The 18,251-nt window shown below is 42.9% G+C and overlaps 1 protein-coding gene across 2 annotated transcripts in view; it reads right to left on the reverse strand.

Annotated features, from left to right (window-relative positions):
• Nucleotides 1–16,374, reverse strand: part of ror2 (receptor tyrosine kinase-like orphan receptor 2) — a 245,471-nt gene extending 229,097 nt beyond the window's left edge. For both annotated transcript variants that reach the window (XM_039759476.1, XM_039759475.1), the window contains exon 1: nucleotides 15,996–16,374. In XM_039759476.1, coding sequence (XP_039615410.1) covers nucleotides 15,996–16,080 — 85 coding nt within the window. In that variant the 5' untranslated portion in view covers nucleotides 16,081–16,374. The remainder of the gene's footprint in view (nucleotides 1–15,995) is intronic.
• Between the last annotated feature and the right edge of the window lie 1,877 nt (nucleotides 16,375–18,251).

Below are 18,251 nucleotides of genomic sequence, written 5' to 3' on the forward strand. Positions count from 1 at the left end.
CCAATGTCCCCGGGGAGACAGGAGGTACACCGTCCCCCCAAGGTTTGCTCGAGGACAGGGGCAACGCAGTCAGAGCCCGGATGACGCGTCCTCTTGAGGAAGACTTCCTCTCGGGGCAGGCCGCCCGAATCTTATAATTGCCGCTGGGGAGTACTGTAAGATATGGCCGGCCATGTACCCGCCAATACCCCAAGCCGCCAGGTGGAGCCCTCCTTGCAGCATGGAGGTCCCCAGAAGACCAGCAGGGCATTATGGACCATGTAGTTTTTGTGCACCGCCCTGCTGGATGCCATGGGGCCACGAGAGGGAGCTGCAGGGAGGACCAAGAATTCTTCATGCCCTATGACCCGGAAGTTCATAGGAAGAGCGGACGGCTTCCGGGTGAGAAACATTATTTACCCTGACCCGGAAGGAATAAGGACTTGTGGACTGTTGGGAAGGAACACCTCCGGGTCAGGGAATATAAAAGGACTGTGGGGCTCCCAGACGATGAGCTGAGTTGGGAGGCAGGGTGGCTAAGCGCCTGGGAGTGGAGGATTTGTTATTGTTCATTGTTATTTGGAGTATTTGGGAGTAGAGGGTGCTTTGTGCACTTTATTATAAAATAAATATAATTATTGGACTTTTACCTAGTGTCTGACGTGGTGTCTGAGGGTGTAAGGGTGCGAGAAGCATCTTATTCTGTTACACTGGTTTCTAAGGATCCTGCTTTGACACGAGATACAATTTATCTTCATGCACAAAACCATAAAAATAAAGCACATTATTGTTTATTTTTAGCCATTTACTGACCATAACTTTTCCCATACCCCTTACCTCTAAACCATGGTAACAGCTAAGAGTTTCTAAAACTTGTTACAAAAATATTTCAAATGTACTTGGGTGGTCTGATGGAGAGGGGATGTCACCATGCGGTTTTGTGTGTTATGGCGCTAGTTACGTTCATCTTAAGCCACAGGAAACTGATCAAATACAAGAATCAGCAAATTCCAGCAGTATGTGTCACCCATTAGACCTCAAAGAAGAGTCTGCCATCCAGACACGACACAGACCTAGCTGCCCCGAATAAGACAACAACAACACAGACACCGATGAGCTGCGCTTCACTGGATGGATAACACAATAAACATAAGTTACTTTCCCATCAGTACTACACAACCAAAGCGGGCTGCTATATACCCATTCAGACCACAGCTTCTTCAGCTGCCCTTACCACATAGTAGCCATTCCTGTTCAACGTGACCTGAAATGCTTGCATGTAGCTCACCCCTGTGAATATGCGATGTGCACTAAAGACTTTTGCTCCCAGGCAAGTGTTGAATTTCGTAAGGAAGAAAGGCTTTTATACTAGCGACCAGGCTTTTCGGCCTGGCCACTTCATGCTGGGCTCTTCAAGAACAGTCACAGCTTTGTTTCAACCGATTGCTGCTCTAAAGTTGACACTTTAGATGCCCCAGATGCCTCCTTAACACACAGGGGTTCTTGTTCAAATATTTCCCAGATCACGAGGGTTATTGGGGTATGTCCAAATATCTTCACGTCCCTTGGGGGAAGCAGAGGCCATACTGGTCATCTTTTTACAGGCATACACTAATAAAACAGTAAGCCTTTTTACACCCTTGGAAACATGCATACATTCATAGGCAGAACCTGAGAGAGTTTCAGCATCTCCCATCCCTTCAAAATTAATTTGTTAAAATGGATGTAAAGCAGGAGAAAGCTCCACACACTGCAGCATGTACTGTCAACCATCTGCAACTGTGACAAAGCATTCAAAATCCCAGCCCAAAGCCCAACTCATCTGGAGCATCTCTGGTGTCCAAGCACATCTACATACTACAAACAGTCTGCAAATAAAGTGACAAAATGAAATAAAACATGAGCCATTTTGAAAATGCAAATTGCCTAAGTGTTACTTTTTAACATGTCTTACTTGCTTAGCAACCACAAAGTTAAATAAACAAATGGGAAATCTAAAATGGCCCTGTGTTAGTGCAAGCATAAGTGGTGCCTGCAATGAACTACTGGTCCATCCATGCCTCTTTAGTGCCTTGTGCCCAGTGCTACCAGGATAGGTTTCATCCTACACAAAACTGAAATTAATGAAGCATTAATGAATAAATATTATACTGTTATTGGCACCCTTTGTAAAAAATAATACAAAGAATACACAACATGTGTTTCACCCTAATTGGGGCTCGTCAGGTCTACACAACTTTGCTTCCCAAATAGGGATCGAACCTCAGAGGTCAGCACCTGAGGCAAAGTCTCTAACGTTGTGCCACGGCAACTGGTTCGCTTACTTGACAGAGTGAAGATTGGAGTATTACATTGATAGGTTTGAATCAAGTCAAGTCAAGTCAAGTTGGGGAGCATGCACTGGTACAGCACGTTGCCACACCCACTACACGTCGAAACAGCTCGGGATCCCGGTTTGCAACCCCCCTAGGCAGACACGCGGTCCAGTCCTACACTCCTGAAATGACCCTCTATCTACTACAGCCAGGTGTTACGTGGGCAACCCCTTGGCCTGGTCCAGCCACTTGGGTCCCCAACAATGAGGATCTTATGAGCCGGATCACCCTCAGGGAAACGCGCCACATGGCCATACTGTCGTAACTGACGCTCCCTCACAATGCAACCGCTCATTCGACACAAAGTCAAACCAACGGTACCCAAAGGATTTTCCGGAGAGACACGGTACCAAAGGAGTCCAGTCTTCGTCTCAGGTCAATGGATGTCTCACAACCATATAGCAAGACAGGAAGCACCAGGACTCTAAAGACTTGGACCTTCGTCCTTTTGCATAGATACCGGAAGCATCACACACCTCTTTCTGGTGACCTCATGACCCCCCATGCTCTCCCAATCAGTCTACTGACTTCACAGGAAGAGTCACCAGAGACATGAATGTCACTGCCAAGGTAACTAAACCTCTCAACATGGTCGACACACTCTTCACAAACAGACACACTCCTGATGGCTGTGCCCAAGAGGTCATTAAAGGCCTGGATCTTGGTTTTTATCCAGGACACTTGGAAGCCCAGACACTCAGACTCGTCACTCAGTCTCTCGAGTCCCCTGATCAGAGCCTCCATTGACTCAGTGATGATCACAGCATCGTAAGCAAAGTCAAGATCCTTGAATCTTTCTTCACCAACAGATGCCCACAGCTGCTGGACCCCCACGACTTTGCCCAACAGCCAGTCCATACAAGAATTGAACAGAGTAGGAGCAACAACACACCCCTGATGAACCCAAGAATCAACTGGGAAAAACACAGAGGTTCTCCCTCCACTCTGCACAGCACTCACAGTACCAGTGTACCGGCCGGCCAAGATATCCAGCAACCTCGAGGGGATCCTGCGAACCCTCAGGATGTCTCACATGGCAGCTTGATCAACTGAGCTGAATGCTTTGTGAAAATCGACAAATGCTGCAAAGAAACTCTGACGATATTCGAGTTTGCGCTCTGTAAGAACCCTCAGTGCCAGGATGTGGTCGATGGTAGACTTCTTAGGCATAAAACCAGACTGTTCTGATCCGTGGTTGGTGAGCAAGTGATCACAGATCCTATTGAGGACGACCCCAGCAAGGACCTTACCCGGCGCAGAGAGCAGTGTTTTCCCCCTGTAGTTGCTGCAATCCAGGCGATCACCCTTCCCTTTCCAGATAGGAACGACAAGTCCTGTTTTCCAGTCAGTTGGGATGATGCCAGTCTCCCAAATGGAGGAAAAGATTGCTTGCAATGCCAGGAGGACAGCCTTACCACCAGCCTGGAGAAGTTCACTCCGGATACCACAGACCCCCTCAGCTGGGTCATTGATCCTCCAATAGGCTTGAATCGCAAATTGATTATTTTGGATGGTTACCTACCAGGTTATACTTGTGTATATATATATATATATGTATGTATATATATATAAAATATACTCCAAATGTTACTCCTACATCCCAAAGAAATGCTGGTTAGGTTTAACTAGAGAATCTAGAATGGGCCAATATGAGTCATGGGGGCAAAGAGCACTAGATGCAAGGGAGGATACAGCCCTGGACAGGATGTCATCCTAAATTTGACAAATACCTTGCAACTCCAACACCCCCCACCCTCCCAAAAACGCTAACTGAAAGTGACTGGTCCTTCTGCCAATGAAACACCACACCAAGTAAAGTTATTTGCAATCAAAATGAGAACAACACTTTTAAAATTCATGAGTGTATGCTGCCTACTGCAAACATATTTCCTGCTAGTCAACCATTTATTTTACATGGTGTCAGTCAGTGACGCTAAGCCAAAATTGCCTGATGAATAGAGGAATTAAAGAAAGTGAAAGTATAATATGTGAAGAAAATTAAGGACCATACAAACTTACAAGGTGCTGTTAGACTAGCATAGGACCTGCACACAAATGGGTCTTTCAGCTGGGGAGGTTTACCACTATAACTTTAGTCTTTCAAATCATCCTCAGGTTTCTTTGCCATTCCAAGCCTGGTCTCGCTGAAGCCAGACGTATAATATAAACGTCTGGAGACAACCAGAGTGCATTTTGCTTAAAACTGAGTGGAAGCAATTAGACGGCTCACTGAGTGTCACTTTTCTAAATTAATCCAACACCTCATGAAGGCGGCACTCAAAGTAGGGGAGGTGATTTTGAACTGCAAAGATCAGAGGTGCTCTCATTAATCTGGACAGACAGCAAGCGGTTTATGATAAACCGCCTACAGTAGAAAAGTCACAGAAAAAAAAAAAAACCAAACATGTTAATGTGTGTTGCATGTTCAGAGCGCACAATGCACATTTTAACACTAGAATTACCAGAGCCTACGAAAAAACTCGTAGATCCGCCCCGCCTTAAAACGCTTCTCACTTCTCGGTCAGCATCTTTTGTCCTTTAAATGTGTTGATAAGCAGCACACAGCAAGCACTGAATAAGCTCCAGTTTTATTCTTTCAATGACGATCACGCTCTAACACCTGATCTGACCGTAAGTAACACTGCTGTTTTCAAATAAAGACGCACTATAACAGAGGTGAACTCAGATCGGAGAAAACAGAAGCCCTCCCCGCAAGAAACGTCATTTTACCAATCATCTGTCCTTCAAAGAAACAGCACGGCTTACAGAGCTTGCCAACGCTACACCATCCAGATCTAAACACTAGCGTGGTGTATGTTCCCAGAAAAAGTCTAACTGCATTCTTGTACCATTGCTTGCATATTAAAGTGTCAGCAGGTATTTTTTGTGGCATTACACGTGTAATTTGTGAGCATGCCCATGACGATCAAACAGAGGAAGCAATGCAGTATACTTGTGAGTTTATGCTGTAGGAAGATAAGTAAATAAAGTAAAACTAAAAAAAGACGCTAACTTTGACAAGTACTATACATTTACAGCGGCTGTTACAGACACAAATCAAATGTATGCTTTTATTGTATAATATTAACAATAAGAACAGCTCACTAGTCAAAACGTTTATTTTGGGAGACGTTAACACTTGAATCCAGAACCTTCTGAATTGGAGTCGGCAGCTCTAACCAGTATACTACCCGAGAAGTCAGGACAACAAGCAACATTAACCTGATTTCTTTTTCTTCGGTAATACTCTTGGGGAAAAAAGCGCATTTGTTCTGTTATACTTGTATCTTTTGTGAAAGTGTTTCTTTGATATTTGGAATTCAGGCTTCACACATTATACACTTCATGTCTACATTTTGTCAATTATTACTAAAACATGAAAAATGTTTCTGTTTCAACAAAGTGTTTACCGCACATAGATCTTTGTAGAAACGGAACACACATGTTCCAAATAACGATATAGTATTTATAAAAGGTGTCATTTTGCTTGACTTCTCAGTCTCTACAACTCTAAGCAATTGACACGCAGGTAAACAGGCTTGAGCTAAGAAAACTGTGCGCCAGTGGGGGGGGATGTGATAGCAGATTGTTTGCTGCTTATCAACACATTTAAAGGACAAAAGACGCTGACGCAGAAGTGAGAAGAGTTTTAAGGTGGGACGGATCTACGAGTTTTTTCGTAGGCTCTGGGAATTCTAGTGTTAAAAATATACATAAATCTGTTAAAAACAGACAAAAAATAAAAAGAACCAAGAAAATTTTTGTAGCATCACATATATTGTCATTTGACGGCATCAATGGACGAATGATAAATGTTAATGGTATGTTGTTGCAGGTGCTGTGTGTGCTCTCTGTTGTCCAGCAAGACAACAATAGTATAAGAGTCAATGTACTGCAAGCCTGAAAGAAATGGCAGCTAAATTCATGAAAATATGAACACCAAAATATGTATACGATGTTTCACACCCCTTTGAAAAGGACTGCCATTATGAGAGCTGATAACGAAGAGCCACCAGAGATACAGACTTCAGTATTCAAAATACTCGGGTCAATAAATCTGCCTAACACCGCCAGGAGGTTCACAGATGAGGCTGCACAACATCCATCTTCTGATTGTACGTCTAAATGAAAAACTAAATGAAGTTAACATTGGTGTCTATTTAGAAATGCATACATGACATGCCATATACCACAATGCTCATCTAAACTCTGTTCGCTGTTATGTTACAGTGATGCAATAGTTAAAATGGCAGAAAGACAGAAGTACTTCTCAGACATATGGAGCCCAGTAGCTGTGGTGGTCTGTGTGTCTGTCTGTCCGTCTGTCTGTCTCCACTGCCGTCCAGCTCATTACAGCGTGCAAATAAATTATTACTCTTCAGTTACCTTGTGCTACTGAGCTCCTGTCTGTCTAGAGAACAGCAATCTTAGCTTTTTATTTTCTCTCAGCATCAAGTCTTTTATACATTATCTTTTGCTCTCTCCCTGAAACTCTTGCTGCTGTTTAAAACACATGGACTGGAGAAATTAGGGGCAGATGTTTTAGGAAGAAGCCCCGTAGGTGTAGCCTTTGCAGTGCAGGAATTCACCGCCATTCCCTATACACTTTTTAACGGGTTGTCCCCAGACGTGTATTCTCATTTGACAATCACGTCTGGACAAGGCCCATTATGAGTGAGGAGGCCCTGTTAGATATACACCATACTTCTTCATCAAGTCCATATTTGTGTTCATTATAACACAACATGAATTGTCAAACCTGCTTAACCCATCAGGGTTACAGATGGCTGGAGGCTATCATACTTTAGCAGTAATTAGTTCTTTCTCTGTCAATATTTCACACAAATCTGTGTATTATGGCCTTTCAATTAAGGATTAAGGAGTACTACTTAATGAATTATCTCACCCATTCACACAACCTCGACAAGAACCCTATTAACCAGTTTTGGGTTTTTTTCCCCCCATTGTTATTATGGGACCAACAAAACTAAAATCCTACATCTTGGGACGCTTAAGAATTTCCTGTTTCCTCATTTAAATTGCTTTTCAAAGTACAAGAAATGAAAAGAAAACAAAAAGGAAAAGATACTGTATACTTGTCGATAGAAAGAAGGAGTATCTGAAAACATAGAGTCAAATATTATCTTCCTTCAATGGTGCCTGGCCAAATGCAAAGTAGTGAGTGATCCCGAGACGCCCTAAGCAAATCCCTCCAACAACCTCTGCCATAAGACTCCCTAGGCCTTTGAAGGTTACAGAGAACTCTGAAGAATTTCTTTGCTCACAATGTTACCAGAGGATTAAAGAATCTGAACTCTGAATAACTCTTCCCCCTGTCTGCTCTGATAAGTACCAACCCAATCAACATGCCTCAGTGGGAGATATCAAAATTGCTGGCTGCTCTACAGCACCTTCCACTATGAAGTTTGACTGCAGCTAATGGCAGGCTCCAGTGTGACCATTCCTAACCGCTCTGTCTCCAGTTTTAGAAATCCAGCATGCCGCTTACATTGGCTCACAATCAGAGCACAGAGCCCAGCAGAGTTCCAAATGAAGGATGCCAGCTTTTAAAAGCAGACCCTTCTCGCCTGCTTTCTTCCCTTTCATAGAAAAGTGTAGCACAACTTCTTATGTTTTCTCCTTTGTGTATAAAGGATCGAAAGCAAGACAATGGCTGCCTCCATCTATTTTCCAAATCAGCAGGAATCAGCAGTGAAGAGCTTGATTGTCAGAGGGCGCATACTCTGTTAATGGGCCAATTAACCTATAAGGTACATCTTTGCTGATGGAAATACGAGGAGACAGGTATAACAAACTCAAGACATAAGCTAGTAATCAACTTCAGCTTGCAGACAGTGTAATGTAGTAACACTAACCACTGTGTTGACTACAGCTCTCAAAGGCTATTGTGAAAAAATATAGGCAAGCCTAAACGCCAGGCACTGCTACTAGAGGTCACTCTCACTGCATCGCCGCACTTACCATCACCAAATAATGTCAAAACCAAACCCAGTTGTCTCACTCGTCCGTCTTAAACAGGCTCGAATTCATAAATGCAAGGTAGAGTGGCTCACCCGCATGTCTTAACGGACTACACAAAATAGTCTCTTTTACACTTCCTGTAACTCTACCTGCTTGCCTGCATGCCTGCCTGTGTGTCTTGACTTTTCTTCATCTTGCCAAGCAGATCACTCTACCAACTCACCTCTGAACTCCAGATTCTAATAGTCTCCGGCACAGAGACTGGTTTTAAAAACATCACCTAGGGAGTATGTCCAAAGTCAAAAAAGTCTGTGAAAGTCCCCAGGCCTATCCACAAGGATTCTCTCTACCAGACCAATGTAACCCACTATATTTAAACTCCAGTAATGGATTCATGGGCCAAGCTGTCTGTAGTGCATAATAAAAAATAAAAACAAACCTCTCTCCAGGGACACAATGTAGTGACAAGAGTACCCTATCATGTGCACCATGACCATCATATTAGTCCTGTGCCTTAAATTGCTAGTTACAACTGCCAATTCTTGATGTCCTCCATTTTGTCCTTGCTTCTAAAACAATCTCTTACATTACAGCAATTTGTGAATTCTAAATTCAGCAAAAATGAGCCTTCAGTTGCAGCTATAGTTGGAGAGACAGGCCTAAGTGTGTAGTGCGTCAGGGTTTTTGATTTGAATATGTCAATGCTTGACAACTACATGATTCATATTTCTGAATGTTTATGCGAACCATAATGAATATGGACACTTGACCTAAACATGGCCAGGGTGTCTGGCTGCTGCAGTGCAACATTTTTAAAGTGCCATTTGTGGGAATGTAGAAGAAATAAGAAAGTACCAATGCAATCCAATGCTTTTGCATTCTCACAGATGGCATGGTGGAAACATTAGCACTGTTGCTGAGACTATTACAGTAATCCCTCGCTATATCGCGCTTCGACTTTCGCAGCTTCACTCTATCGCGTATTTTACATGTAAGCATATCTAAATATGGAACGCGGATTTTTCGCTGCTTCGCAGGTTTCTGCGGACAATTTACTTCTGGTACATGCTTCCTCAGTTGGTCTGCCCAGTTCATTTCATACAAGGGACGCTATTGGCGGATGGCTGAGAAGCTACCCAATCAGAGCATCCAGTTAAGTTCCTGTGTGCTGATTGGCTCAGCGACACAGCGACAGAGCGCCAAATTCAATTCCACTGCATTAACCAGGAAGTCTCGTCTCGCTCATTCAGCATCAACGTGTTTCACTGTGCAAAGAGTTAACTGTTGTGTTTATCTTTGTGTGTAGTCAAGCCCTTCATTGTGGCTCCAGAACGATCTGCTCCTGCTACTGCTTCAGGAGTCGTGCCCAGGCGCCAACGGAAGATGCTAACGATTACCGAAAAGGTAAACGTTTTGGAGATGTTGAAGTAAGGGAACTTAGATCATTAGGACAGCAATTTTTCACTTAAGAAACATAAGTAAAGTTAGACCTCTTATATCACTGAAAGATGCTGAGAAATTAGTTCACGCGTTTCTTTTCAGTCGACTAGATTACTGTAACGCACTCCTCTCAGGACTACCCAAAAAAGACATAAATCGTTTGCAACGAGTGCAGAATGCAGCTGCTAGAATCCTAACTAGGAAAAGAAAATCCGAACACATTTCTCCAGTTTTGATGTCACTACACTGGTTACCTGTGTCATTCAGGATTGACTTTAAAATTCTGCTTATGGTTTATAAAGCCTTAAATAATCTCGCTCCATCTTATATATCGGAGTGTCTGACACCTTATATTCCAAATCGTAACCTCAGATCCTCAAATGAGTGTCTGCTTAGAATTCCAAGAACAAAACTTAAAAGAAGTGGTGAGGCGGCCTTCTGCTGCTATGCACCTAAAATCTGGAATAGCCTGCCAATAGGAATTCGCCAGGCTGATATGGTAGAGCACTTTAAAACACTGCTGAAAACACATTACTTTAACATGGCTTTTCTATAACTTCAATTTAACTTAATCTTGATACTCTGTATGTTCAATTTCCTCATAATAACTATTCATGGTGGCTCTAAAATCTGTACTGACCCCTACTCTCTTTTCTGTTCCTTTTTCCGGTTTCTTTGATGCACCAACATTGATGCACTGAAAGCCAGAAGTCTACGTGACCATCATCATCATCAAGCCCTTCCGTGAGAATCCTAAATCCAAAGAGGACCGTTTCATTTATGTTAGGTAGAATGCCCAGAGGGGACTGGGCGGTCTCATGGTCTGGAATCCCTACAGATTTTATTTTTCTCCAGCCGTCTGGAGTTTTTTTGTTTTTTCTGCCCCCCCTGGCCATTGAACCTTACTCTTATTCGATGTTAATTAATGTTGATTTATTTTGCTTTATAATTGTGTCTTTCATTTTTCTATTCTTTAATATGTAAAGCACTTTGAGCTACTGTTTGTATGAAAATGTGCTATAGAAAAAAATGTTGTTGTTGTTGTTGTTGGACGCCATCAATGAGTCCACAATTCTTTTTATTTAAAAAGAAGGAAAAATATATAAGATCTAAGGCCACAGAGTCCTTTTAACCAGGGCGGAAAACGAGTTGTAAGTGGATGTACTAAGGCGGTAGTCCGGATGGAATCTGCTTTAGGGATTTGGATTGAAGAACAACGGCGGTGCTACACAATCGCCTCAAGAGGCTCCTTTAGAAGGGCTGTAACGCTCTCCTTTGTTGTGCAGTAAAATTAAACTCATTGTTATCGGACAAGTCGTCGTGTCATTGTTGGCGAGTACCCATAACTAATTGTCTACGTACTTAGTACATGTATGTACGTTTATTGTAACTGTACACACATTTTATACAATTTTACTTGCATTGTAGGTATTTATTGCTGGTGGCCTGTCTATCTTAATGGCTGTAACATATGTGATATCGGAGACACTCTACAGTATATGGGATATTCTGCATGCTGTCAGCTACTGAATCCTACAAAATATCATCTAAACTGGAAAGGGGATGGGGAGGAAGGGGTTTGCATAGCATCAGTTATTGTATCTGACATAACATCTGGCTTGTAGGGTAAAACATTGTGCCTCCCTGCTCCAGTGCACTCAGCGGTCTGAGCGTCTTCATATGGCTCTGGATAACAGAACACTTTGCACTTGTTGCTGCCTTGAAAATTCGCAAACCCATCCTGATGTAGTCATATGTGATGCCAAATATCCATCCATCCATTATCCAACCTGCTATATCCTAACTACAGGGTCACGGGGGTCTGCTGCAGCCAATCCCAGCCAACACAGGGCACAGGGCAGGAAACAAACCCCCAAACATTTCAGCTCATTTCTGCCCAAACTCTCCTTGAAAGAAACCTTCACACATTATTCTTTAATCCTCCGGTAACATTCTGAAGACAAACCGAGTCTTCAAAGACAAGAGTTAAATGACATAGCCATCCAAGAACCGGGGCCATTATGGCCTCCATAACGACATATCACATGGTGCCACGAGTACATGATCTCTTCTACGGTGAGGCCTCTGGACCATTTTTTCTAAGCACAGCACTAAAGGCAAATTGGCACAGTATTCAATACACCAAATAATGTAGGCTTATGATCCCTACTTCCAAGAACAGCTTCATGTTTGAGAATAAATACATCAGACAGCGCCAAGTGTGCACTGTGCTGCAAGGCATATTAAAACTGGGGTTTGACTGTCCCTCACTCTATGACTTTCATTGCAAACACATTCCTGTACAGCCAAAGGACTTTTTCCATTGCCGTTCTTCCAAGCAAATATAAAACACACACACAAAATCCAGAAGGCGGCTTAATGAAAAAGTGGCTTTGACTGATTTCTTTTTTTATCATGCAGAGGACAGCATAATCAGGTTCACTGTAAGGTTAGCACTTTTGAAGGAACGCCACAGTGCTGAGATGGGATCCTTCATGCCACACAACATGGAGTGGGGGAGGAGGTTCACATGGCCTCCTGGGAAGTCACAGAATAAAACACTGGGTATTCGCTCCTCCAGGGTGCCAAGAGGTCACAGAGGAATGTAAATTAAAAGAAAGCATGATTAGGAGTGTAACACACACATTAGCATATCTGACTTTTCTGGAGGCTAATTGGACTTTGGCGGCATGCTGGGAATGTTTGAGCTTCCACTTACCTTTTCCTCATCAATGCTTTATCTGATCCGGTTAATCGCCATGCAAAGGGGGCCTACCGATGGCAATCACTATAAAAAGGCAATTTACAAAATGAAAGTTTGACTTAACTCGATGTGACTTTGAATTCCTATTATTTCAACTGAATATTCTTCTCATGCCATGTCAGAGGCCGTCCTCTGCTCACCCGGAGTGCATTTTGGGCTGTGCTACTAGAATAAAAGTGTCACTCCAACAGCAACTTGGTACACTTGAAGCCAACAATGCAATCGCAAAGCATCCATACACGTTCTGAACTTGCCAACTCCTACACAAAGTGAAAGCAACCAAGAAGTAAGCTTTGATTTGACTAATTTAATATGACCATAAAGGCCAGTTGATGCCAAATAAGCATCAAGATGGTGACAATGGAATTAGCCGGGAACAGCAGGATTGGGACAGCTTTAGACGCATTCTTATCAAATATTGGAATGTCACTAAAGAAGGGGCTGCAAAAAGACAGAACAGTTAACTCAAAGAAAGGAGCTCTCCATTTAATAAAACTGCAAAATTAAAAAAAATAGCAAAAGGGGAGAAACGCTAAACAATTACGGACAAGCCTCTCTCTTCATTAAAAGTGCCAGCCTCAGTAAGGCACAAAGATGCATTCACAGCTCTTCCCAAAAATAACAGTGCCACCTACACAGGTGATATTTATTTTTGTCATTCAGTAGTGAATGACATTATTTGTTTGATTTTTCTTTTCAGTTTTCCACTACTCAAAAATCAGTTGCTTCATTGAAAACCAGCAGACTTTAACAGTCAATATTTCCCCTCACCGGGTCACTGGTGAGCCTCTTTGTCTTATCAGGTTTTGATGACCTTTACCCCCCTCCATGTGTCTCTGCTGTCCTGTACCCTTCCATGTTTCATGGTGCCCACCTGGATACACACCGCCAATGATGAACTAACTAAGTAGATCTTTGGTTCATCAACCACATACTCAGCCTTCCTGCATAAGAACCAAGGAGGGGTGCAGCTAATGAAAGATACTCCATGTGTGGCATGGCAGAGGTCCAAAGGCCCACCTTTGTGAAGAGAGTTCACTCGACCATAGAGGGGTCTAGACAGGTTAAACTGAATTGGCATCCCAATATGCATTAGTTTACGCATAGTTTTTCAATGTTTCTATTCATTATGCAAACATGGTTTACACTGGGTCTCCATGTGGCTGGCTAATGGACTTTGCCTCACACCAGTATGTCATCCCACTAAACTCCCAGAGTGGTGTCTTTTTATTCTGAACCTGCCAGCCTCAGCTGCATTTGACATATTGCCGTTTTAAGGGCTGTAAGGCATAGTGGCTTGGAATCACAAGGTCATCTGCTCAACCCCCATCGCTTACTCGCTGTGAGACCCTGAGCACCTCACTTAACCTGCCCACGCGCCAATCGTAAAACACTCATGTACACATTTGAACCATGGCTTTGTACTTGTACAGGGCCTTAGGATGGTGTTCACAGTGCAAAAACCTGTATCAAATACAATTTCATATAACATGCATGTTCTCCCCGTGTCTGCGTGGGTTTCCTCCCACAGTCCAAAGACATGCAGGTTAGTTGGATTGGCGATTCTAAATTGTCCCTAGTGTGTGCCCTGCGGTGGGTTGGCGCCCTGCCCGGGATTGGTTCCTGCCTTGCGCCCTGTGTTGGCTGGGATTGGCTCCAGCAGACCCCCCCGTGACCCTATGTTCGGATTCAACGGGTTGGAAAATGATTGGATGGCTTACGTAGAGTTTATTATGGGATACGTTACAGTGCAACTTATGCGGCTACAGATCTTACACTTGATTTATTAACACTATAAACCTTCATATGCAATGGAAACAGCAGAAATGGAGAGCTCAGTGCTGCAGGACTAGCGCCCTGTAACCGTTTTCTTTTGGTGAACTTTATGTAACGGTGAAGCTTTAGCTGCATTTGTGAGTCTTTTCCTGCATTCCATCACATTCCTGTGTGCTTTCTAACAGGCTTTATAACATATTTATTTTACAGTAAAATGAGTTAATTCAAAGCACCCTAAAGTCAACCCCACGAAACAGTTCTATATTACTATAAAAATTAGATCATTCGAACAATTGTGGCCAGAATATGTCATTCAGTCCAATAAGCTTGCCATTCCTATTGGGAATTTGAAGGCCCCTAAAGTCTTATACTCCACCACCTCAAATAAATCACTAAGTATTAGTTTTGTTGCAGACTACATGAATCTGCATTGGTAATACACAAAAATCAACACTTTATATAGAGCATCTTCCAAAACAAGTACAATCAAAAAAGGATTACAAGCCATATTGTTAATGATGTAAAATTTAAAATTAGCCAGAAAATAGTACCAATAAGACAAACCAAAATAAAGTGCAGGATCGTTTCAGAATAGATTGCAGCACCCTGGATTGAGCTTTTTAACTCCTTAAAGAGTTGTATTCATGTTACTTAAGGGTAAACGTTTCGCCGCAAATGAGTGTTGTATTTAATTCAAAACGGACTTTAGGGGGGGAAAGAGACATTTTCAAGGACCAACACCCCCTTCACATTAGCAAATGGCTTTATCCTATAGCCCCCGAGCCCCACAACAGGAAATGTCTCGGTATCTGTCACCTCCCGCCGAGGAGTAAAACGGATTAGTGAAGCCAACAAAGGCATGAGATCACCTCTAAACATGCGATTGATTAACACATTCGCTCTAATCGGCCCCCATCTTCCACACAAGAAACCACGGACTCGTCGATTTGAACAAAAAAACGAGAAAAATTGCAGTGCAAATTTGTAAAAGAAAGGAGTAAAAGTCGGGGCCACTGGCCCATTGTTAAAACGCGCAATTGCATTATTAGGATAACCTGCTAGCAGCCCTCCGCCTCAATAAGCAGTGGCGACTTCTCCTTTAAGAATTCGATGAGATTTGTGAATCGAAAATATTTAGCTCTTTATACCAACATAACAGCACGAGGTGATGGTGCGATGTTTAAAAGCTCCAAAGAAGCGCGTAGAGTTATCGGTGAACTGTCTCGCCTCTCCTCTCCTCCAAAGCTGCCTGGTCCTCTTTTTTTTTTCCCAAAGAGATGCTAAGAGACGAGCGCCTTGGCTAGTGGCCCGGGGTCAGATGTTAACAACTTGAGTTCATCCAGCTTTTAAACACAAGGGTCACTCGACCGAATTCCCATGGTTTCTTAGATACAGAGAACGAAAAGGAAGAGTGTAAAAAGTCTGTGCCGTGATCCCCAGCACGAGCCGTTCAAAGCACGCGTAGGCGACAAAGTAGCAAACCAGCAAGCGCGCACGCCGGGTACATAGCAGTCTGCGGGCACCGCGTGAAAAAAAGAAAAGCAACAATATAATGTTATACAAATGTAATTCCAATGCGATCAACTCAGCCTGATGAAATTTGTTTGAGTTTCGATGAAGACACTTTAAACCGATTCGGTATTTAGGACAAAAAAATTTACTAAATAAGTTATTCCTACCTGCGTACACGTCCCACCAAAATGCCAAGGCGAACACAAGCACCATTTCCACACGCGTCCAAGTCGTTCTCCTTATTTTCCTCATCGCCCTTCTAGAAAGTAATCGTCTCCAATCTTAAGAGGTGAGCAAATCTCCGCTCTGCTGCTCCGCTTTTCTTGCAGTTTACAGGCACTCTATATGCGAAATCAAACAGGTAAACTGTTCTCCGATGTAACTTCACTTTCTTTACCTGAATTGTATTTGCTCGTGTGTTTGTAATGCATATATTTTTCCCATGAAAACGATGGAAGACAGGAGTTCATCCCCCGTTTACATAAAAGGACCAGGCATCTCTTTCTGAATCCGCGCAGCCACTGCAGGCAGGGTGCCCAAAAAACTCAGGCTGAAAGTCTCCAAACTCGTGACGTCACAAGGACCTCTCCCTGGGGAGGGGTGGGTAGGTGATCGAGACACGGAGTATACCTTCGTGCATTGCGACCCCTACTGGACACGGGAGCACAGAAACATTAACCATGGAGTGAACTGCGCATACTTTTACAAAACAAGTAACATTTTTATACTATTTTTTATTATTACCTCTAACAGAGTGCCTTTCATATATGTCCATCTGTTTATGGGCTAGGTGGAGATATCAGTCTGACATAGTGTCGTTTATCTATATAATTTTATTTTATATAGTGCCTTTTACATCTAATATAGTAATCCTATTCTAATGTACGGTAGTTCAACATTTCATATCCAATATATTTAATTTCCTGTATAACTATAACCATTTATTTAGCAGACACTTGTATCCAAGGTCACTTACAAAGCAAATTGTAATACATACAAGAATGATCAGAAGTTGCAAGCATCAAAAGCAACAGAGAAAAAGATAAAGATAAAAAACGAGCAAAACCTGCAGCTAGACTAAGGCACAATCAGTATCTTAAACTCTTCTTCAGTACAGCAGCACCAGTCCTGTAGATGAGAAACTCAGCAGTTCCAAAATATTGAATGAAAAGGCACGTTTTCAAAAGACGACTAAATATGTGTCAAAGGGTGCAGTTTGAATTGACAAAGGGGGATCACTCCACAACTTTGGGGTAAAAAAGGGAGAATCATTGTCAATTCTTGGAAAGTCTGGGGAAAAGATGGGGAAGGGGTGTTCAGCAGACAGACAGAGGCAGAATGGCAGGAGAGACCAAAGACTGGAGATACTGAGGTGCAGAGGCATTCAGAAACCGTAGGTCAAGACAAGCACTTTGAACTGGATCTTCGGAGTATCAGGAAGCCAATTGATAGACTGAGGCAGAAGAGGAGTAGGAGTGAAACAATGAGCAGAAAAAGCACCAGTCGAGCAGCAGCACTCTGGAGGAGCTGGAGGGGTCAGATAGTAGTTGTAGGAAGCCCCACCAGGAGAGAAGCGGTACCTACACAAGGGGTTGAGCAGCATAATTAGTGAGGTGGGTCGAATCCTCTGAATATTGCCTACCTATTTATCTTATATTTTTATGTAATACGGCATATCTCCTCTGGGGTGGGCTTGTTTCCTGCCTTGCGCCCTGTGTTGGCTAGCGCCCTGTGTTGGCTAGGATTGGCTCCAGCAGACCCCCGTGACCCTGTAGTTAGGATACAGCGAGTTGGATAATGGCTGGCTGGCATATCTCTTATATTTACAGCTCATTTCTGTCTAGCTATCTATCCAATTCACTGTTTTTTCAACCTACCTACGCTTAAAAATCAAGAAGCACCAGCCGCTTAACGGGAAATGGTAATAAACGATGGGTTGCTGACTTTGAGTCTCTGTCGTTTCCACTAAATCCTTCTCGTCTCTTCACTACAATCTAGATAAGCAGACTCTATCCAACATATGTTGACGGAAACCTCCTTGACAGCCAACAACGGTTAGTCTACGTTAAACGGATACTTTACCTGTTTGATATTATGCCAATTTTCTAATAACGTAATATCTGAACGAGTAGAGCGGCTTGATCGATCTGATTTTTTTTTTTTTCATCATATTACTATAAGACACTCAAAATCATGAGGTGGCCTAAATCAAATTGATAACATCCACAACCAGTCAGGGAGGAACAACACCAGCACACGTTTCAGGAGTTTGAAATCGGCGATAAGCCTTTATTGACTGCCTCCCAACTAAACTCTCACTGTTCAAGACATGGGAGACGGTTCAACTTTTTAATCGCAATCCGACTCGTTTCACTCCTTTACACCGTTCGTCTGTCGCTTCAGTGTTACGACCCAGAAGCACG

The sequence above is a fragment of the Polypterus senegalus genome, chromosome 7 (assembly GCF_016835505.1).
Source record: "Polypterus senegalus isolate Bchr_013 chromosome 7, ASM1683550v1, whole genome shotgun sequence".
NCBI classification, from domain to species: domain Eukaryota; kingdom Metazoa; phylum Chordata; class Cladistia; order Polypteriformes; family Polypteridae; genus Polypterus; species Polypterus senegalus.